Source organism: Choloepus didactylus, chromosome 16 (assembly GCF_015220235.1).
Source record: "Choloepus didactylus isolate mChoDid1 chromosome 16, mChoDid1.pri, whole genome shotgun sequence".
Taxonomy (NCBI): domain Eukaryota; kingdom Metazoa; phylum Chordata; class Mammalia; order Pilosa; family Megalonychidae; genus Choloepus; species Choloepus didactylus.
Genome location: NC_051322.1, coordinates 67,994,301 through 68,018,393, shown reverse-complemented (window position 1 = coordinate 68,018,393; position 24,093 = coordinate 67,994,301). Strand labels below are relative to the sequence as shown.

The 24,093-nt window shown below is 37.4% G+C and overlaps 1 protein-coding gene across 5 annotated transcripts in view; it reads right to left on the bottom strand.

Annotated features, from left to right (window-relative positions):
- Positions 1 to 24,093, bottom strand: part of PTPRM (protein tyrosine phosphatase receptor type M) — a 792,402-nt gene that overhangs the window by 318,745 nt on the left and 449,564 nt on the right. For all 5 annotated transcript variants that reach the window (XM_037806216.1, XM_037806217.1, XM_037806218.1 and 2 more), the window contains exons 8-10: positions 17,215 to 17,523; positions 11,085 to 11,194; positions 2,376 to 2,577 (exon numbers count right to left, since the gene is read on the bottom strand). In XM_037806216.1, the coding sequence (XP_037662144.1) occupies positions 2,376 to 2,577; positions 11,085 to 11,194; positions 17,215 to 17,523 (621 nt within the window). The remainder of the gene's footprint in view (positions 1 to 2,375; positions 2,578 to 11,084; positions 11,195 to 17,214; positions 17,524 to 24,093) is intronic.

The following is a 24,093-nucleotide window of genomic DNA, read 5'->3' as shown; positions in this document are numbered from 1 at the left end:
GCTTTAAACACATATTTAAGAAATCATCAGTAGGGCCACGAAGGGGAAATTTGCAGTTGTTCCACCTAGGACAGTGCTTCCCATTTATAAAAGATCCATTTAGGGATGTGAAGGTGCTGTGAGATCTAGGGTGGCTTGTTACAATTGGAGGTGACTTTATAAGCTCCCAGGGAAAGCTTGACAGTAGAAGAGACATGGGAATCAAAGACTTAGATTTGACTTTTTGTTTTGTTTTAACCAGTCCTAAAGCTTAGGGTACATTAATTATCTCTGGAGCATCAGTTTACTCATCTTTAAAAATGAGGGAACTAGCCCCCAGCCCAGGCTTATGATGGGAATCCAAAGAGATAATAGACAGACAGAGCCAGGCAAATATAATTCTATAAATGTTAGTTCTCTTCCCAGTGTGAATCTTATTACCAAGGCCATTTCATGGCATTCTTTTCTTCTCTAGATTGCTAATTCTTTTTATGATAAGATAACAACAGAGCTCTTTAGTAATTTTGTCACCACCAAGGACAAGACACATCATTTTATGGGGGCTGTGACATGGGAAGGCACAAAGTCTTTTCCCAACTCATAGAGAGATGAGAAAGCTAGAGATCATTTTGTGCAAAGATGATTTTTTAAATCGTCCTACCTATAAATAGGGTTATGTGAAAGACATGGGCTATTTCTCACTTCTTTTTATCAGATTTTCTTAGCATTAAAAATTAACTCCAATTACATTAAAAATTAACTCCAATTCATAATACAGCATTACGTTTTGTAAAACAGAGTAGTCCCTTATCTTAGGCCCATGAAAGTAGAAAACACTACTCAATTACTGCAATATTTTTTTCAACTGTAGAAATCAAATAGTTATCCTTGAGGAGCCTGCATAGGCTAAGTCAAACCTCAAGAGTCTTTGTTTCTGGATAGAATTATATGCATTTGATATGTTAACAGCCTCCAGGCTCAGATTGATCAGAATCCCTGTCTAATAAAAATGGTAAAAAAAAAAAAAAATGATTTTTTTCTAAGAAAAAATGCCTCTTTTTAGATAAAATTCTTTGAAATATGGGTTTCATAGGGAAATTTTTTTTAAATGTGCTTGGAAGTATACACATCGGTACATATTTCATGCACTAGATATTATCATCTTTAGCTTACATACAGTGGTAAATTAATTTGATCAAGATCAAAGAGAAAGTACATGGAAAAAATACAACTAGAACCCAAATTTTCTGGTTCTAAGCCCAGTGGTCTATTCATCCATCTGTTTTCTAAACTTGAATTTTTCTAACCTCTCAAGCACTTCTTCTTTTCCAACTCTCTGTATTTTTCCTAATAGCCTATAAATATCAAATATTAAATTACATTAAATTTCAAGTCATGTTTGTGTTTGTAAATATAATCTTTCCACAATAAAAAATTATCCCTTACATTTTGATTGCTTAAAAACAACATTCCAAAGCTCTCTCCCTAAAAACCTAGCAGACAGCTTACACTGTTGTACTTCCTGTCCTTCAGTTCCAGTCAAAAATTTAAAAAACAAAACAAAACAAACAAACAAAAAAACAGGTATGAGGGACAATAGGTACAAACATCAAGCTAACAGGTATAAACATTAAGTAACCCTGGCTGATTAAAAGGGTTATTCCCCACCCCAACCCCCACCTCCATCCCCTCTATCCCTGCCTAAAACAGTCAAAGCAAAACTCAAACACATACACATACGAATTCATTCCCAAAGGAAAAAAATGGAAAAAGGAAATGTCCATGGAATTGCATTTACTGCTGTTGAATATCTCATACCAGATGGCAACTTCGTTTCCTTTAGACTGAGGCACAAAGTCATTTTCTGCACAGTTGCACATGCCCAGAAATATTTTTCAAATTATATCTTCTGTTGGATGGTGCAAAGGGGAAAAGCTGGACTCTGTAATTGCCTTGTGCCACTCCACTCTCTTCAGGACCTAGAATGACTAATGGTGAAGGTCCCAAGGAAGGCTGATTCTTCTGGAAGCCAACTCTGTATAATGCTGCCTTTCTGCTGAGTGCTCAATCATTCGTGGCTCATTACAGGGATTTTTCTGACTCTGCTTGTTTTAGTAACTTGGGATGACAGTACACTGAAGAAAACCTTCTGCCTCTGTCCAAATCCTTGAATGCACGCTGCTAAAACAGGTACCACTTTCTAGCACATAAGGCTCTTCAGCTCCAGCATTACAAATACCTGTAGTATTTCATCAAATTCTGAGTTGATATTCAGGCATCCAGAGTTATCAATCTGGGCAGGCTTTGTTAGCTTGGGCAAGCTTTGAGTACTTGACAATGGCACTGAAAAGCACTCCTTCTGATAAAAGACATAACTCATGAATTTTTAATCATACCTGAGATTTTGGTGGTGAACTGATTTGTTGCTGGAGGTCCAAAACCCTTAGCTGTGCTAGCGCGGACGGTAAAGGAGTATGTGGTCCCCGGATACAGTCCAAAAAACAGAAAATGGGTTTCATTTCCCAGTTTTGAAACTCTTCCACTTTGATCGGATAAATCAATTTCTGGGTCAAAGGAACTGACTGCTTTGTAGGTGATCTGCAAAAGAATAAGAATGGGATAAAATATCTGCAGCAGATGGACCAAGAGTGCATCTTTATACAGTAAAGCCTTTTGATGTATGCCTCTCCTGCCCACTTAGGCTGAACTCAGCCAAAGCTGCGATGAGCTATTACTTTTATAGGCAGAGGAACTTAAAGCCAGTATACTAGGACATGGAAGGTGAATCAAGTTTAAGCTAATACCTTGGAGTTGTTTTCTTTCAAAATGTCATTTTGTAAAAATTACATTACACTAGGTTTAGAACAAAAATAACAAAATAGACAACTAAGCAGGACAGAAAAAGAATTGACAAGGATAGGGTCTTATCTTTAATTTGGTGGCCATAATTTGATTTAGCATCAAACAGGGTTATTGTCTATTGGACACAAGGACAGTTTTAAGCATCTTCATCAACACGAGCAAAGATATCTGTTCCAAAAGGAAACTCTAGTCATGTACTAGTAATTCTGGATGCTACGAGTCTAGTGCTCATTGTATATCATGTTTGTTTCTTGTCTTGAAAGCAACGCTGTCCAACAGAACTTTCTGTGCGTTCTGTTCGGCACATATGGCTGCTAGGCACTTGAAATGTGGCTAGTGCAACCAAGTAACTAAGGATCCTTTCTTATTTTATTGTAAGTAACTAAAATTTAAATTTCAATTGCCACATGTAACTATCAGTCAGTGCATCTCTAGATGTTTGCTATACATAATAGATATTCCATGATGTTTGCTATACATAATAGATATTCCAAGTATGTTAGATGAGTCCAGAAAAAGTGAAAATAAATGTTGCATAGGTGCCTTTAAATTTTGCCTTTTCAAATGATTTTTTTTAAAAGAATCTCAATATGAGTAGTTCATCAACTATTCAAGAACATGCACTTGTAGTGGTGATTACTAACTTCTACTGGTTGTAATGACATAATTTTTAAATGTGGCATATTCAGAAGTTTTAAATTGCAAAACTGAGCACTTCTCCTTCTTTTAAATAGGTAAACTTGCTTATAATTTATGTGCATGAACATTAACACTGTTATTATACAGAGTGATAATTGACATCCTTTCTTCTTATATTTATACCATGTCATTATAATTAAGAAGACCTCTCTGAAAGAATCTTTAGATTGAATCAGCTACGCTTTAGAAATGTTTGCTGTATATATTAATCCCAGCAGCACATGGCACCCTGACATTCATGTGGGGTACCTGCTGTTAACGCTCTAACAGGCATCCCTTACAAGGCTACCGCGTCAAGCAGACAAGACCCCGTCTATCACCCAACTCCTAAAGAAGGGGGTCTCAGCCCTTTGATGGGCTTTGCATTGAGTTGTTTGCTTGGTCCTTCATTCTGATTCCCTGGAGAAAACGGTAGTTCAGAGAAGACAGATCTAAACTATGCTGCTCCAAAGTTCATTTATCTGTTCATTCACCCATTCAATACATTGAGCACCTGTTGTTTGCCAAGCACTGTGCCTGAAGCTGGGATCTCATATGGCGATCTAGTCTTTGCACCTGCCCTAAAGGAGGTACAGTGAAGTGGGGAAAGAGAGAAGAATCTAATAGTTATGATCCAGTGTAATTACATAAGCACTAAACCAAGACTAACTACGAAGCTAGGCTTTTATTTCTTTATCCACTCAATACTTTAGCTACCAGACTGCTTGCGTTTACAATCGATGACCCCTGATTGGGTATAAATTCAGTCCTAACTATCCTTGATGCTACATATATCTGCTGCAACTGAATATTTCTACTTAACATGCATAAACTGAACTCTTTATTACTCTCAACCAGCTTCCCACCCATCTTTGCATTTTTGGCTAAAATGTGCCCTCGTTCAAGTTATGCTTTGGCCTGTGCCTTCTTCCCTGTGTGCTATGTTGGGTTCCTCGCTGGTTGCTGTACATTCTTCCTTAGACATTCCATAAAACCCCCTCCGTCTAGCTTCCCTTTGTGATCAGCCCAGTTTGTCTTTCCATATCAGCAGCCTCCCCTCCCCTCTCCAACCCAAAGTGCCTTCCAGAGCTGGGAAAATCACCTTGTTCATTTTATTGCTTTACTTTAATGAGACACAAATACATGCAGGACAAAATCCAAGCCGCTTAGTGACTTTAAGACTGGCCTTGACCACCTTCTCCAAACTTATTTCTGAATTCTTGACCCTATAACATTGTATCACCTTCTGTTCTGGTTAGGTGATTAAGACTTACTGCCCCACAAACTCTTTCCTGGTCCTTCCTGACACTGCTTGTGCTCCCAATGTTCCCCTGCCTGGAACATGACCGAGCAATCTCTTTTCTGTTTTCTCCGCCAATCCAGATGCATTCATTCAATTCGAACATTCATTGCACAGTGACACCCTGTGATGCCCTAGCACCAGCAAAGGAAACAAGGGCCCTGACTGAAGATGGAGTAGGCTGGCAAGATGTGCAATAAATAATTAATAATTTTTAAATGCTAAGTTCTGTAGAAGAAACAAGCAGGGTGCTCAGAGAAAGATTATTGTGGGGAGAGATGTCCATTGGCAGGGCTGAGGGGCCGCAAACTTTGCAAAGGAGCCAGCCGTGTTGAGTCCGGGCAAGGAGATTTGGGGCAGCGGGAACTGCAGGGATGAAGGTGGAGACACAGGACAGTGGGGAGCACAGGTGATGAGCAGAAAGCAGACCCAGGTGGCTGGAGCCTGGGGAAGGAGGTCAGCGTGGTCCCTGGTGGGCTCATGAAGTGGGCAGGGTCTCTGAGCCCCACAATCAAGGAGCTTGGATGCAACCAATGAGGAGCCTTCCAATGTTTTAAAGTGTAAAATCAAATGATCAGATTTACCTGATAAAAAGATCACCTTGGCTGCCAGATTGGGGGGGGAGAGGGTAGGTTTGACTGGAGGCAGGGTGGGGGTGGGGGTGCAATAAAGGCAGCAGGCCAGAAGGAGCCCACCAGGCAGAAACCCAATAGCCCAGGGCCTCGTGGTAGAGAACAGGTGAGTAAGGTGAGAGAATAAAGTGGTTGGACTAACATAGGGCAGAGGAGACAGTGATCAATGAGAAGAATGGACCTTGTACGGGTTTGTATATAGTACATCCCCCAAAAAAAGCCATGTTCTTTGATCCAATCTTGTGGGGCAGACATATTAATGGGGATTAAGTTGGAACATTTGGATTAGGTTTTAATGGAAATGAGCCCCACCCAACTGTGGGTGATAACTCTGATTGGATAATTTCCAAGGAGGTGTGGCCCCGCCCATTCAGCATGGGTCTTGATTAGTTTACTGGAGTACCATAAAAGCTCAGACAGAAGGAGCAACCTTGCTACAGCCAAGAGGGACACTTTGAAGAATGCACAGAAGCTGAGAGAGAAGCTGCAGATGAGAGACAGTTTGAAGATGGCTGTTGAAAGCAGACTCTTGCTCTGGAGAAGCTAAGAAAGGACAAACACCCCAAGAGTTGTCAAAAAAAGAGCGACATTTTTGAGGAACTGCAGCCTAGAGAGGAACGTCCTGGGAGAAAGCCATTTGAAACCAGTATTTTGGAGCAGACGCCAGCCACATGCCTTCCCAGCTAACAGAGATTTTCCGGATGCCATTAGCCATCCTCCAGTAAAGGAAGCCTTTGTTGGGGGACACTTTATGGCCTTAAGACTGTAACACTGTAACCAAATAAACCCCCTTTTATAAAAGCCAATTTGTTTCTGGTGTTTTGCATTCTGGCAGCATTAGCAAACTAGAGCAGGCCTATTTTAGAGATAAAGTGGAAGGACCTAATGTAGGTTAAAGAAAGAGAAGCCAGCAAAGGAGGCAGAAAAACTGGAAGGAAGTCTGAAAAGAGAGCTGTCACAGAAACCAAAAGAAACATAAGAGGAAGGAAATGTTTTAGGAAGGAAATGTTTTCCAAGAGGCTGCAGAGAATTCAGGCCCACCTTGTGAGTCACTCATCCCTAAAGCCCTCCTAAATCTGGCCTAACAATCACTAGCTCTGCTGAATGCCTACCCTTGTTACTACGTTCATGAAGTTCGTTTGGCAATAAACCATGTAGGGCACTGGAAAATCTCGTTTGCTCTTAAATCATGATTTAAAAATTCCAGAGGACCCAGAACGCTTCATGGTAATTGTATCTTAATTCTGAGGAGTGGCTGATGTCTTATTTTGCTTTCTGATTCCACTGTTATCAGTAAATATTTGCTGCTCAGTATCTATTTTCCTAGAAAGCCTCCTGGGGAGACCAGGTGTGTGCATATCTCACACAAACACAATCACTCTTGTAGTTAGGATCTTTGCTTCACCTGCACAGACTACAAAGCAAGTGCTTTATTAAGGAGCTTGTTCTGTGGGAGCTGATGTGTTAGTACTTGCCAATAGCCATGCTGTTGCAGGATAAGTTAGACCAGGGGTTCTTCACTTTTTTTCAGTACAGCCCTTTGATAATTTGGTAAAAAAGTATGGCTCCTCTCTCTCTCACCCCTAAAAATGCACAAACACCCTAATTCATGTACCGTTAAAATTAGGAACCCTCTCCCCACCCTGAACAATCCCCCAACAAACAACTTCTTTGGGCAGATTATGTGTACACAAAACTTCAGAAAGTTCATGGATCCATCCCTTATACCCATCTACAGAGCCCCCAGGAATCTGAGTACCAGTAAAGCTCCTCAGGAATAGGGAAAGTCCAAATCTATGATTCTATTGGCTATTACAGAGCTGACACTCAGTAAACATGTACTGACCTGAGAAGTAGCTGTTAAGGGCACCAAAATACACCTCCAGGCTCAACCCAAATGCAACACATCCTTCTGGCATTTATTATTTCTGGCAGAAAACTCCCAGAAAGAAATTTGGGACTGCTTGTATTTGCCCTGCTTCACTAGCTGAGGTTTGAGGCAATTTTAATGAAGCTTCTACAAAGATTACCGATGTCCCAGTGTTGGATCTAAGCAATTTTATGGGATTCCCCAAGTCAAAGCAGGGAAAGAAGCAAGCTGGCACACAATGTGTGGGGTTAGATTTAGGTGATATGGAGCAAACTGCTGCTTATATTGGATGATTTCTCAGTTGCAGGTAAGTGTCTAAAATATTCCAAAATTATCTTCCCCTCCTCTGCTTAAAGCCTCACATTCTGAACTGAGAGATTCATAGAGAACCAAAATGGAATAATATGCACTCTTTGACCTGGAGGGGAATCAAAGTCTTCTAGGGAATTTGAGTCAACTGCAATTCTAGCAAGCATAAAATACAGTCCCTTAATTGAGTTCATAGCGATTTATTCTGTAAACACAAAGGGACAAATAATTAAACCTGATTTCAAAGAAGGACAAGATCTAGTATACTTCAGGGAAGTACAATATATGAATGAAACAGTGAAAAATAAGCAATATTAGAGGAAGATGATGGTGGGGAAGGTATCTCAAGGAGAAAGCAGAATATAAGTAAAGGAAGATGGTGCAGAAGTTTGGAATGTGCATGGAGAAAGGAAAGTTCCATATAGATGGATCATTAAATTTCAGGAGGAAAATAAAGGGAGATGAAAAGTAATAAATATAAATGGGGTCGAATCACAAAAGGCCTTAAATATTGATACCAAACTTCTTAACAGGGCCCCTAAATTCTAATCTTTCTGCACTATTACCTATCTCGGTTAATGATGATTAACTGAGCCCAGTTATCCAGGCTCAGGATCTTGCATCCTCAACTTTTGATTCCTCAATGCTGCCACTCAGTTGACAAGTACAGACTATTCTCCTTTATTATGTGCCCCAGCAGCTCAGCTTTATACTCTGTATTCACATGTTAAACGGTGAACACCTATACTTGGTACTTACTTCATTCTTTCTATGGTTAGTTGCTTCTAGTAGAAGTAAAAAGGTATCTTTTATACTTTTGTCTTCTCACAATGCCTCATACAGATCAAATATTTTTCAAAAGTCTTTTGATGTGTTTGCTCTGCCTTGTGAAATTTTGGAAGACCAGACATCTAGTTTTTAAGAGTATTTATCTCTGAAGAGTGAAATTAGGGAGCACAGATATTTTATTTTGAATACTTTGGTGCTTTGAAAGTATCCTTTCAAAAAGTAAGGATAACATTTACAATTTAAGGAAATGAAAGATTTTTAGATAGCTATTGAGGAAGGGTGCAATTACAAGACCCACGTTTTAGGAAGATAACTCATAAAATTAAAGGGATGTAGCAGGGGCAGGTAAGATCTGAGAAGTGTTAGAGCTAGAAAAAGATGGTGGGAAGAGAAAGGAAAGGATAGTTTTGAGAAGAAGGCTGGGGATGCAGATTAGGGGAATATAAAGGAGAAAGCCAAGAATCAAATCAGAAGACTGCTTCAATGCTGTAAATCATCATAATTCTCAGAACAAAACAAAACTGTCAACATCTTTCAATCCCTAATGCTTTGGTATATCTTTCACAAGAGGCGGAGAGAGAACTTGAGAATAACCTGATTCTTATAGTACATTCATGTACAACATCTAGGATATTCAATCTGTTTTTGCTTCTCTCCTTCAAAAAAGTATCCAGTTGTGCCACTTGCCCTAAAGAAACACAATGTGTCATTTACTACTAAACTTTCTTCATCCACTGTAATTTACCTCACATTCCAGTTTGTACCTACAATCAAATATGTTTCCATGACTATTTGGAAACAGTTCTGGGATCCAGAAGTACTGTTCCTAATGTCACTGCTCCCTTTGGGGGCTACTTTTTTATTTCCGTAGCGTGATGTCTGTCCAAAGAGACAGGGACCTCCTCCAGGGAGGTGACCAAGTCTTGTTCAGACATCAGTCTTTGGCTTCTAGTAAGAAGTTGTGCATGTCACAGACCCCAACATGAGCTGGATAAATCAGTACGCAGGTGTACATTAGCCAAAGAAGAGCTCCCTCTTGAGAATCTCCCTAAAACTTTCCTTGGAACCTGAGAACTTCCTTCCTCCCTACTTATAGACAACATGAGGAAAAGAGAGAGAGAGGTTTGGTGGTCAGAAAATTTATATTTAATTACTTACACCCAATTTTCACATTTGACACCTCCCCTTTGGTACTCCAGAAAAATGAGCTGACCTGCTCTGCTTACACAGATCTGATCTTGACTAGTCTGAGTTAAGACATCTTCATGCACGCTGATGGTGCTAGCATTTACATCTATGTTACATTGGAACATCCTAGCTTCTGAGCTCAGATATAATAGTGAGTTCTTCTTTGGAAATATTATTCCTATTGCTTTCATGATAAAGTTGTCTATTACACAAAGCAATATGCTCAGTGGGATTATAAAGACAGACCCTGGCTCTTTGGATATCACATGTGACTTTAGGACAGGTGGACTTATTCCTTGCAACTCAGTTTTGATTCCAAAGACAGTATCTTTTTTAATTTAAGATCCTGCAAAATTCTAATAAAAAATGGTCATAAAGCCAAAAATATTAACTGACTGATGCCAGTCACTAAGAAAAATATATGAACTTCTTTGTTAATAAAACTTAGCTCTGTAAGAGCTGAGCCATGAATTTTCATAACACTCAGTCCTTTTGCAAAGAGGGAGCCAATGAATAGAATCAATAACTTAGCATTTAAATCAACTTTTTTCTTTTATCTTATATCATTTAGTTTTCAATTAAACACTTATTTTTTTGCATTTCAATACCAGTTTTCAGAAGACATAAGGAAATGTGAATGTAAGGCTAAGCTGGGTCAGGGAAGGGGTTTAGCAGTGATTGCTGTCTGACAGCTTCCTCTGCTTGGGCTTTTGTCAGGAGTTCTGAAAGGTATTTGTGTGAAGGTTCCATATGAGGGACGGTTGCGAATTTTGGAAACCTAACAACATATAATTTTGTTGAATTTGCATTCAAATCAATGCTAGCTTTAAAAAAATGCACCTGCTTGTTTCTATGACAATAGGCATAATGAAATGATGCTCACAGATGGGATGATGACTGTCATCCCCCGTTACTGCTGTTATTTTTTTTCCTTGAGCAACTCATCAAATTCTCCCCTATTATCTATCATTCAACCATTCGATATGCCTCAGTAGACAAAACTGTGTCACAGAAGTCTAAAGGAAGTTTCGTTAATACTAAGAGCCCAAAAGTCATTATTGTAGTGTTCCTCCTGAAACAACTTTTATGGACTTTGCTAATTGGATAATCAGCATTTGTGTATAATTCAGTAGTAAAATATTTCATAGCTAAATTGGAAGAGGATTCTGTGGTTGCCTCCTAATCAATGTGTGCTTCAAAAATACTCAGTTGTTTTTATTAGTGGTGACTTTCATATTGTATGCCATACTTTAACATTATCTGGAAATATCCAACTCATTGTAAAAAAACACCCTGAAATTATACATAGCTCAAAAACTCATTTTTCAATTTTGGTTGGAAACAGTAACTATTATAATTATTGAAGGCATTAAACTTCTTAAGAGGCATTATGTCATTATGTAATACTAGTATGTTTAGTATTAGATAAATAAGAAATTATAAGCAAAATTAAATCACTAATAAATGTTTATACTACCTCATATAAAGTGATTACACCATATGTTTGAGTTGGTTCTTGCCATTGAAGAAATATTTTCTCTTCAAAGGTACTTCCTTGGATGGATTCAGCAGGGACGGCACCTGGGACTAAAAGGAGGGGTGGGTGTGAGTGTCTGAATAACAAACCAAAATAAAAATCGTCGATTTTTCTAGATTTGATAGGTTTAACCCTCCATTGAGGCACAAGATCTTACCAGTCTATATACACTTAGTTTTCTTTAAAAAAATCAAAATCCAAACCTGTTTTAGCTATACCGCCCTTATAAAGAACAGATCATCATTTTGTCTTTAAAGTTTCAATCAATTAGACGGAGCTCAATAACCCTTTCAAATGAACATTTCCATTCTTCAAAAAGAAATGAAGGATATGAGGCAATCAGAATTCTCACACATTGCTTGTGGGAGTGTCAATTGGTAAGCCCCTTTGGGAAATAATGTGGCAGCATTTAGCAATGCTAAAACGCACATATCATGTGATTCAGTTCTCCTTCCTCTAGATAAATTCCCTAGCAAAATTCTTGCATGTTTGTACCAGTATCATGTGCACAAATGTCAACATAGTAGCATTTTTAATGTAGTAATACCTGGAAACAAACCGAGTAGTTTGTGTTCTATTCATATAATAAAATGCTAGAAAAGACTGAAAATAAATGACAGTTATATACATCACCATGGATGCATTTTATAACCATAATAATGAGTGACAAAACATGTCAAAAAAAATATATGAACTACTGTACTAATATATTCTATTAAAATATATATAACATTGAAGTTTTAAAAAGACATGATGTAGATGAAATATTAAAAAATATTTTATTTATTATTAGTATAAAAGATTTGTGGATGTTTCATGCCATTTTTTGTCAAAACATAAAATATGCAACACCTTTTGGTAAGTGTTCAAGAAAATCTAATTGACATAAAGAAGATGGAAATTTATTTGCTGATTTTCTATCAAATAACATTCAGTTATTTTAAAAATATTGTTTATCTCATCTTCATCATTATAATTCAGTTTTTGAGTATGCTTTATATTACATATGATTTATTATACTAGTATGTCTATTCTATTTATAAACTAGTATGTCTGTATTGTGTATACCTATACTTATATTTGGGGGTACATGATTGCATTTTTTTGGTGATGAAGTAAGTGATCAAAAAATCGTTAGAGAGGATCACACTTCTTGATTTCAAAACTTACTACAACGCTACTGTAATCAAGGATATGTGGTACCAGCATATAGATCAGCAGAACAGAACTGAGAGTACAGAAATAAACCACACATTTATGGTCAAGTGATTTTCGACAAGGGTGTAAAAAAATTAAATGGGTAAAGAATAACCTTTTCAACAAATGGGGCTGGGACAACTGGATATCCGCATGCAAAAGATATCATATAGAAAAATTAGCAAAAAATGGATAATATACCTATAAATGTAAGAGCTAAAACTAGAAAACAGAGAGGTAAATCTTTGTGACCTTGTGTTAGGCAAAAGTTTTCTCAATATGACACAAAAAGCACAAGCAACAAAAGAAAATGCAGATAAACTGTACATTATTGCTATGAAAAACTTTTGTGCTTCAAGGAGCACTATTCAGAAAGTGAAAAGACAACACCAAAAAACTATATGTCTGATAAGGAACTTGTATCTAAAATATATTAACAATAATTACAACACCATAATAAGACAAATAACTAAAAACGGCAAAAGATCTGAAGATATACAAATGGCCAATAAGGAAATAAAAAATTGCTCAACATCATTTGCCACAATGGATACCACTTCACACCCATTAGGGCAGCTGTAAGAAAAAAGACAGATCATAACAAGTGTTGGCAAGAATGTGGGGCAATTGAAACTATTACACACTGCTGGAAGGAATGTAAAGTCATACTGTCACTTTGGAAAGTAGTCTCGCTTTTCCTAAAACAGCTAAACATAGATTTACCACACGATGTAGCAATTCTATTCCTAGTTATATAACCAAGAGAAATTAAAACATATGTCCACACAAAATCTTGTACATCAATGATCACAGAAACATTATTCACTATGGCCAGAAAATGGAAACAGCTTGTCCATCAATGAATGAATCATAAATAAAATGTGGTATATCCATACAATGGAATATTATTTGGCAATAAAAAGGAATGAGGTACTAACACCGATACATATTACAACACGGATGAACCTTGGAAACATCATGCTAAATCAAAGAAGCCAGTCACGGAAACTATACATTGTCTGATTTCATTTCTATTTAATTTCCTGAATAGGGAAAACCATAGAAGCAGAAAGTAGTTTAGTGGTTGTCTTCAGCTGGGGGATTTGGAGGGAAGTTGGGGGGTAGAGGGGTGGATATCAACTAAAGGCAACAGGGTTTCTTTTAGGGTAATGGAAATATCTAAAATTGATTGTGGTGATGGTTACACAACTGAATATTCTAAAAGCTACTAAATTGTACACTTTAAATGGGTGAATTTTATGCTTATTCTAAATGAAGCTAAATATAGTTTAGCAGAAAAAAAGGCCTGGATTCTGATTTACGGCTCTCAAATAATTGAACTATGTAATATGGACAGATCATTGAATTGCCTTGGGTCTCAATTGACTTATTCCTAAAATGAGGAAGTTGGACTATGTTGATCTCTAATGTCCAAACTCTACATAGTCTCTATGAAAATGTGTTTGTCCTAGTTTGAAGGAATCTATATAGGATGATATTGAAACAAATAAAAGCCAGGTATTTAAGGATTTATGACAGTGGTGAACTGTAAGGAAATCTGACTTTCAGGCTCTGAATCCCAAGTGTTCATCATAATCAGAAGCTGAATTAAACCACATCCTGACAGAGAAAACTCTACTCTTTTCCTCTTAACTTTGCAAGTGTCTATTATTACATCATCATCATTCTTCTTACAGCTCTAAGATAACCATGATGAGTGGCTCTGCTATTTTATAGATATTTCTTAATGCAAAATATTTATTTATCTATGTGCAAATGTAAAGAAGGTAAAAACTCAGGAAAAAAGCAACCTCTGTTTCCATTCTATTACTATAAAGGAGAGTAAAATAGCAAATTAAAATGGGGAGTATTCAAAGTTATTCCTATATTTATTCAAATGTACTGCAGGTGACCCTGTAATAAATCACATCCTAGGAATGTTGACAGGAAAACTTAAGTGGGATTGATAGAATTTTGGGGGGTTAGGAAGAGAGAAAGTGAGTTAAAAAATACCAAAGGAATTAAATAAATTCCTCACCAGAACTTAGGTCTAGCACCTGATTTTAGAAGCTCTGAGAATTCAGGATTCGGGACATATAGAGAAAATATTTGAGTTTGTGGAATTCAGCCCTATACTGCCAAGTGATACTCTTAAGATTACTATAAAGATAAATATTTTTCCACATACTTTCTGATGAAACAGCCATTATTACAATAAAATATTTTACTACAATAAAAGTCACAGTGTCCCATGACTTGTAGCCTTTATGGTAAATAAAGCAACCTTACCATTCTTTTGTTTTCAAACTCACTATTGTTTGACAATTATTCTATTTCTGCCTTTCTTTTCTGTTTTTTTTAAGTCATTTTTTTTAAGGAAATATAATTTGAAATAAATTCTTTTTTAATTAACTGGATAACTGTGTGTTATGAAAATGATAGATTTTTTTTTTGTTTTTTGAAGTACTACATGACCTGACTTCTGGGACTGGCAAGACAATTTAAACAAAACAAAATATAAGTGACTCCTATCTCATATTTTGACAGAGCTAAACAGAATTCCTAGCCCATGTCAGTTCTAAATTTGAAACCCTAGAGTGTTGACTGGGTTCTTGCCTCTGGAACACATATCTTCTCATCTATAAAATGACTGCATTTGACCTCTCATGGATTAAAACATTCTCACTGATTAAAACATGAATTAAGTGTTTATCAACATTACTGAATATCATTTAAAGACTAATATAATATTTTTTGAGTCTCATTACCTACTAAACACCGTTAATATTGCTATAGAAGAAAAACAAGTGGTTTCTTCTCTGAAACTGTATACATTTAGAGAAAAAAAATCCATATATAAAATAATGAGAGAACAAGAAGGATCATTATGAACGGCTAAGAAACATATAACAACAAAATCATATGTTAAATGCCCACTTTCTGGCAGTTACAACTAGATCCCTACATTAATTTCTTCTCACCCTAATATGCCTGAGAAGTGCCGTCACCCTCACTTCCCAAATGAGGAAACTGAGGCTCAGAGATTTTAGGATCTTCTTCAAGTTCAGAGACGGTCAGAAGGGAGAGAGCAAAAAGTGCTGGTAGGGTCGGAGGCAGCTTTATGAAGAAATTGAGATGTGAGGAGAGCTTTGAGGGACAGAGGAGGTTGAACTGAGAGGTGACCAGGGGGAAAGGAATTTGGAAGCGCAGAACAGACGGCCAATGTGACAATCAAAGTTTTCTATGACGGGAGCTGAGGGGACCCCGCTGCAAAATGAGGTGCAGTGGAGGAAAAGTTAATTAGCTTTAGAGGAGGAGTCAAGTAGGTAGAAAATCTTGAAAGGCAAGGCTTTGGAGTGGAAGATAAACAGGGAGAGCCACTGAAGTCTCCTATGAAAATGTATTTTAAAGATCAGTGAGTGAGTAGGGGCCAATAGAATTGGGGGGAAAGAACCGGAATCATGAAGAAAGGTTAGAAGCTGTGTCACCAATTTCAGCATAAAATAATAAGGGTCTGAATCCAGGTAGTGGAAATGGAAAGAAAAGAATAATTAATATTTTGGAAATAGAAACAAAAAGAGCTAGGGATAGACTGATAAAGACAGGTGAGGAATCAATAGGCTGCACTTATGGACTTACTGACAACGCTGACACTTTCTCCCCTGGGACACGAGGAAAGCTGGGAGAAATAGAAAACCGGCTTCCAGTTTCAGCCTTGACAGAGGGTCTTCTATCAAGGTAATGCTCCCACCAAAAATAATTGTATAAAACAACTGTTTGAAGGCCTTGGAGGGCAATCAACATAGCCAGCCAAGAGACGGTGCACAGGAGGACGGAGGCGAGCTCCATCCTTATCTGCTTTTCCCATGTTTTCCTATTAGAGCAATTGGCATGGTATCGGGTACATAAAAACACACAAAAATGATCTGTTAGCTCTTTCAATTAAATAATAAAGTACTATTGATAAACATTTAATTCATGTTTTAATCAATGATCAAAATGAAGAGCTTTGTGAAGAAACCGAGTCAAAAATCTATTTTTCCTAGGAAAAAGTAAGTTTATTCATTGAATGGGCTTCCCAAGTTCTTTGCCACTTATTGTGATGCCCAGAAAATGAACTTTAGGTTGAATATATGATATGATACCATTGTCTTTTATGTGCTATCTAAACATTTTATAGTACATGAGGGCCCCCTGTATCCTCTGTGTAAAAAGTACATTTATTTCCATGGTATAGGATTTAATGCATAATTTTACTATTTTAAATTATTTTAGAGGTTCATTGTAATTGGGCATTAGCTTTTTTTTGATGACTTGCTAATGGCATGCCTGGTTTATTTGTAAGTCCTTATTTATTACAGTAATATCCAATTACAATATTGTTCCTATGGGAAAAGATGATCTATTTCACGGCCATCAACTTAATGACATAGTTTTTCAGCACTGTGTTGTAAGGCAAGGACAGCCTCTTATTTATGCTGAATTTTTTACCTGAACTAGGAAAGACATTTCAGAATGCCATTTAAATATATTTAAATAATTACTTCCTATAAATATTCTAATGGAATTCCCCAAACAACAAATTTTCAGTCCAATATAATGATAAAGCTTGAACTAAGAACTAGAGTAATATAGAATTATTATATGGAATGGTAACTACACGACTAATAAAGAATTATGATAAAATTATACATCTTTATTTACTATATCCCCCTTCAATCAGTGCTTAAGCACACAGGACCACAGATACACATTTTATTATTCAACACGGTAAATAGTTCTTTCTTCCATTTTCATTATAAAGATCTCAAAAACAAAATCTGCTATGTGAACGAATATATTTCATGTAAACATATCATTTAAAAGTACTTACGGTCTTCATCTGTCTGCACTATGAGTTCTTGACTTTCCTTCCGCCCCTCGGGGTTCATAAGGATGAGTTTCACACTAACGTTGGTATATGGTGAGAGGTTAGTGATTGTATGTTGGGGGTGTGAATTATCTGTATCCCAGCTTACTTCTTCTCTAACTTGTTCCTGTCCTCCAACTTGGTAACAGTAGTGGACTGTGAGATTGTAACTATGACAGCGAGTTACATTATATCCAAATGGCTCCCAGCGGATGGTGATTTGTCGAGATTTGACCTCCACTACTTCCAGTTTTCTTGGGCCACGCATGGGATCTATTAGAATAGGAAAGAAGAAAAAAGAAACCATAAGAGAAAAAAATTATAAAACCTCCAAGGCAGCCAAATGGCACAGACCTTTCTACTTGTCTTTAGTATCTGCTCTCTTTTTCTCCTTGAATAAGAAAATCCTTATATGCCAGCAGGGCAAAAGGCTTTCCAGAACAAAGACTTATGTTTCCAGACTTTTTCACAGTAAGGTGTGGCCAGGTGACTAAGTTCTGGTGAATGGCATATTATAGAAGCTGTCAAAAACAGTTTCTGGGCAGTGTTCTTAAAAAGAAGCGGTTCACCATCTTTGTTCCTTCTTCCTTCCTACTAGCTAGACTGAGGATATGATGGATGGAGCTCATGCAGCCATGATGGACCACGAGGTAGTTAAATGTTAAGAACAGCAACAATGAAGAAGTCAGTGTCCTGGATGATCACTGAGCTACCATACCAGCCATGAACTGCCTATTTCAAAACTTTTCATTAGAGAGAAAGAAATAAACTGTTATCTCATTTAAGCCTCTTTCCTTTGGGTCTCTAATACAAGAAATAAATCTAAATGCTAATGGATGCATACATTTTATCCTTTAAAATTAATTTATATTTAATATAAATTATTAATACATTAATTTATAATATAAATATCATATAGTAATTGTATTATTAGAAAATAAGAACAAAGGCTTGCGAATCCAGCATGAAATGATATCATGATGATAAAGTATAAACTTCTGTGCAGAACTTCAGGCTTTTTGGGGTTTTGATTGGCATAGAATTCCATGCAATAAATGCTAAAGTCCTTGCCTATTCCTTAGCCCAAGCTCCAAGTACAGAGTTTCAAGCTTAGAAACCTAAATGACATGCAGGGAATACAGACATATTGAATAGTTTGAAAGAAAGAAGATACACAAGAAGAAGACACAAGCTTAAGTTTGATATGAAAGGATGATGAAAATATAATATCAAAAAAATAACAAGTTATGAACTGTTCTAAGAAGTTTGCATTTCAAGGGTTTGGAGAGATCCTAACCTAAAATATTCTGCTTTGTTATTCCCATAAGAATATTTGGTTTATAGATTTTGATTATTGTTTGCTTACAGTGTATTCACTGTACAGGAATGTCAAGAGATCTACAATTAGTAAGAGAAAAGAAGCAGGAAAAACTTGAGAAATAATAACAGCTACCATTTATTGTGCACTTGTGCACTAGCTGCTGTATTTTAAACATATGAATGTACACGCACACACAAACACATTTGTATTCCTCCAAAGAGTCCTGCGGATCAGACACTTGTGGCAAAGTCAGATTAAGCATCACGGCCAGGGTTAAGCTCAACTGTGGCATCTGAATTCTGACCTGTCAGACAACTAAACACACTGCTTCAACTCCACTGCAGGACCTCCCCAAAATAAAGAAAACTCAATCACAGAAACTAGATATCAAAGATGGCTACAACTCCACCTAAAACATGACCAAAGAATGTAAAATATAACAATGATCCAAAGTATTTAATATTGAGACAGAAGAAATGCTGGGAAGAATCTTTCTCCCTGCCCTGATTCCACAGAAGGAGACTCCTCGGCTTGCCTCGGGTCCAAGCCATACGCTCCCGCTGGCTTTATCTGACAGCTCTGCCTGGAATTTGGACATTGGTCTAGACTATTGATGACGTTCACATCTTGATTCCCATTTGTGAACAAATTCCTTGTGTCTATTTTCTCCATCATTTTGCACCCAGAAGTGAATCTGGGCATCCTCTTTCCCTGTGACTGACAACAAATCAAAACATTCAAAGTGAAATCATGTTTGTATTTTATTTATGCAAGATGGGATTTATCTGTCAGGTATCTGCTCAAACCGTAACATGGGATTAATTATAATCCATCATGCTACTACATCTCAAAAATCCAAGGACAAGTGAGAAGACAGCTCTCCCAAGGAATCTTGAGTGGCGTTCTCACAGGATGTTCCTTATTACTGAAATATTTTTTGTATATTTAAATTACCAGTGTTAGGGAAAACATCACAAATAAATTATTTAGAAATAACATTGAAGGTTTTTTTCCAGATTAGTGATTTTTCACAATTTAAAGGAAATGTCTGAATTTATATAATGCTTCATTAGCTGAATGTTTACAAAAAGTTTTAATAAGCCTGAGATCCTTTATACATAAACAGATTAGCATGCATCTCTTTGCTTTCTTCCTTATTAATCACAAGTCTCCACAAAGTCTGTTCTAAAGCATTTTCCCAAGATTTTCATCAATTATCCTTACTAATAAAATGACTAAATGCTTCAGAAATTAGTTTAAACAGGCAATGCAGTTCTAACCTAATTTCAATAGAAAACTACTTTCCACTGCATAAATAAGCCTGCAGCATTTCAGTATTCCTCACCCAAGAGAACATACACTCAAATTAAGCCCCAGGACTGAAAAACCAAGGGTTCTGTCTATTGGTCAAGTTTTCTTCAAATCCTTGCTCCCTTCTCCTCTTATTACCTCTTCAGAGTCCATCATGGCAAAACGGTTTCTTGAACTTTCCATACATTTGCGAACAAATTAGCTCAGCCTAGCACAAAACAATCTTCTCTAGGACCAAAGCTCCAAAGTCCCTGCTGTCATGACCTGGAATTCACAGGCTAGAGATGATTGTGGGCCCTAGAAGGTCTATATTTTAGATGCACCAAGCTTGCACTCACTGGCTCCCATCCAACCAGCTCCTAGTTAACCAAAAGAAAGCTCTCTTAAGGAAGCTTCTGCAAACTGAGTGTTTCCATGTGTGCCTTTTGCAGGCTTTGCTTATAGATCAGTTTTGTTACATCTACTACCATGTCAACATCAACACAGCCAAGTCAAGTCATGTCAATGGGGAAAGTGGAAACAACACTGTAACTCTGATTCTTAAACATTCTACCAGTTGGTCAAAAGCTTAACAGAGATGCTGCATCGATCCGAAGTCCCTGGTGACCCTGCCCCCCAGATGAAAATTGCCATCATTTTCTCTTGCCCATGACCGAAGGCAAGAGTTAAGTCAGCTGGGAAAATGGCCAGAAAAAAATGGATACACCTCGAACATTAACAGAATGCTGTGTGCGACCATACACCTGACCAAGAGAATTGCACCAGCCTTCCATCTCATGCTAAACTAGCTGCCCGAGTTCAATGCTGCAGTTTTCCTTTTCTTCTGCCATTCCACAGAACTGGGTTCTGATCCAGCAATGGGTGTATACCAATTACACCTTAAATTAGTATTTCATGGGCTGGTGGAAGCCTTTCTGTTAGTGTGCCAACTATGAGTGAGGCATTCCACAGGCACATTTACTCTAGGGAGTTATATGGATGATCGCTGAAAACTTTGAAGGGTATCACTGTAGGGATAGATCACACTGTAGGAAACAAATGACAACTCCATAACCAGAAATGTGTCACTTCTGTACGCTAATTACAACTCCCGCCACAGTTCTGGGACGCCAATACAGTGTCACAAAAGCTCGGCATACCATGACAACCATTCCAGGTGCAAAATACAAATCTCTTAGGGTTAGATAACAAGGGAACACATTATCTGCATAGGACTGTTATTTGTAGCACGTGTTCCTCTTTCCTCAAAATCCTAAAGACGCTACTGAGAATGGGGGCAGATTCCAGGGCCATTCCTTGTCACATTCACATCTGTTCCCTGGAAAGGATCACCGGGCCAGCGGGCCCAGTTTGCCTCCCTAAGACGTGCAATGCTGGCATGGCTCAGATTCCCCAGGACGCCTGCAACATTTTTCATTCTGCTCTCTCTCTGCCAGTTTGAGTTGGCGTCAAGCGGGGAAGACTGACATTTGCAGTCCCAACCTCAGGGACCAGCCAGCTCCATTCTAGCCTCTAGCACTTTTGCATCCCATTCAATCAGTGATCCTGGCCCCTGCCACATCCAGTCCTGCTTCTCCGCAAATAAGGGCTGAAGCTGACTGATAGGATCAATTTCCAGCGCAGGTTCAATTCACAGCTCATTTCTCTGGAACTCTGCACTTCACCTTCTATTACTACTACAGTGCTTTTTCAGAAACTCTATTTCAGAACCTGGGAGAGATATTTGGGTGTAATTTTAGGATCCTGTCATTGATAATCAAAAACATAGATTACAGCCAATGCTCCGGCTATGAGGTTTCTCTTTACTTCCTCTTCATGAACTACAGAGGTCTATTACAATAAAAGGAATAAAAAGCAGAAATGGCAGCATCAGCTGTTGTATCTCAGCCTCACCAGGCACACAAAAGAGGCTGATGAAATAATAACACTATAGCTTCATTTGCTTTACTACTCAGCTAATTAAATCAGAGCAAAGATGTGACAAACTAGTACTACAGGCTTATATTGGCCAATATTTCTGAGCAGCACAGAGTTCTGTGATCAAGTGACAGTATGCACCAATGCTTTCCACAGTTAAAAAAAAAAAAAAAAAGCACCTTTTGTCTAAGTTGAAAAATTTTGAAACATATTAATCCTAATTTATGTTACCCTACAGGCACCTGTATACCTGTAAAGTAATTAAATAAATTAAAATTGTCAAAGAGTTTATATGAATTTAAGGAGTCATTTCCACCAAAATACTTTTTCTCGTAGATATTACATAATAGCTTTTACCACATTTTGTCATAATCAGAATTAAGAAATGCACTTGAAAACAACCCTGTTTTTCTTAAATACATCATTCATGCAAAGCCATTTAAAGGAAGAAGACTTTCTTCCTAAACAAGAAATTGAATTTCAAGAAAGGTACTGTGCTGATTTGAATTTATTATGTACCCCAGAAAAGCCACGCTATTTTAATTTGGTCTTGTGGGTGCAAACTTACTGTGGGTGGGATCTTTTGATTAGGTTGTTTCTATGGAGATGTGACCCACCCAGTTGAGGGTGGGACCTTTTGATTATGTTATTTCCATGGAGATGCAACCCTGTCCATTCAAGGTGAGTCTTCATTAGTTTACTGGAGTCCTTAAGAGAGTTAAGAGCTGACACAGACCCAGATGTTTGGAGATGCTAAGCTAAGAGATGAAGCACAGAGTTTGCCTTGGAGAAACTAAGTGAGAAGCCACAGATGCTTAAGGAGAAAGCCACTGGAATCAGAAGCTGAAAGCAATGCAACTCGGGAACAAAGGACCAGCAGATACCAGCCATATGCCTTCCCAGCTCACAGAAGTGTTCTGGATGCCATCAGCCTTTTCCTTGAAGAAGGTATCTACCTCTTGATGTCTTAACTGGGACATTTTTATGGCCTTAGAACTGTAAATTTGTGAACCAGTGAACCCCCTGGTTTAAGATGGGCATGGTTTTCCCAATGTCTTCCATGTTTTCTAAGTCTTGGTTTGACATAAATCATAACGGGAGGGAACCCACGTCCTCATGTTGCTGGGAAATGGACTATCCACATGTCAATTATATTGACAATGTTAGTTTTGATTCCAATAGAAAATTGGAATTTTTATTCTCATTTTTTAGGAAATATAGAGAATGATCTAGATCTTCTCAGGCAAGAGGTAAAGTCTGAATACACACTCCACAGGTAAGCAGTGTGGAGTGAACCCCAAAAGAACGGTGTGTACAAAATGCTTTGCTTTCTTCTTGGCTTAGTTTGTACGTTGAAAAATAAAGTAAAGAAAACATCTCAGGCCCTTGGTTATTCACCCAAGGTACAAGTCTTATAGGATAATTCTTTTCAATAATGTTTTAAGTTTAAATTCTTAAAGGAGTGTAGAATGAAGGAGGCAGTAAGAAATGTATTACCGACATCTTCCAAAATAAAGAAATGCGGGTTGATAAGCTTAGGATTTGATAAGCTTAGGATTCAATGGCAGTAACATTTCTTTTATTTTATTCTACGTGAATTCATTAATGACAAAATAAGGCTAGATGTCTCTGAATAAAATATTCTTTTTAAGATTTTTAAAATTGTAAATAATGAAACCTTTAAAACATATCAAAACCACAAAATAAAACCATCACCTTTATACCTACAAATAAAAAATGTTAAAATTTTATGTTTTGCTTCAGATCACTTTTTAGTAAAGAAATAAAATATTAGTAATATAAATTCTTTCTACCTTCTTCCTTGCTGTTCCGAAGTTATGCTGTATCATTCCTAGGCATGTTTTTCTACTTTTATTACATATATCTGGGATGCTTAAAAATGTACGTAAATGCTATCACTCTTTGCAACATTAAGCAAATTGAAATATATAGATACAGTTCATTCATTTTAACTGGTGTAAAGAATTCCATTAAATAAACAAGTAACAGTTTATTTGTCCAGTCCTTGTTGAGAAACAGTTAATTTGAATGTACTTTTTCACTACTACAGCAATGCTACAATAAACATCCCTGTATATATTCTCCTTTGCCAGAGTCTCCCTTGTATGGACACAAAAAACGGGCCTATTGGCTTGTAGAAGTTACACAACTTCAAGTGTACTAGGTATTGTCAAATTGCTCTCTAGAGGGAAAATAGTGATCTCCCCAAAGAGATTGTATTTCAAGGTTAGAAGCTAATGCCACTTCCTTAGGGCACATCTTGCATTATTGGT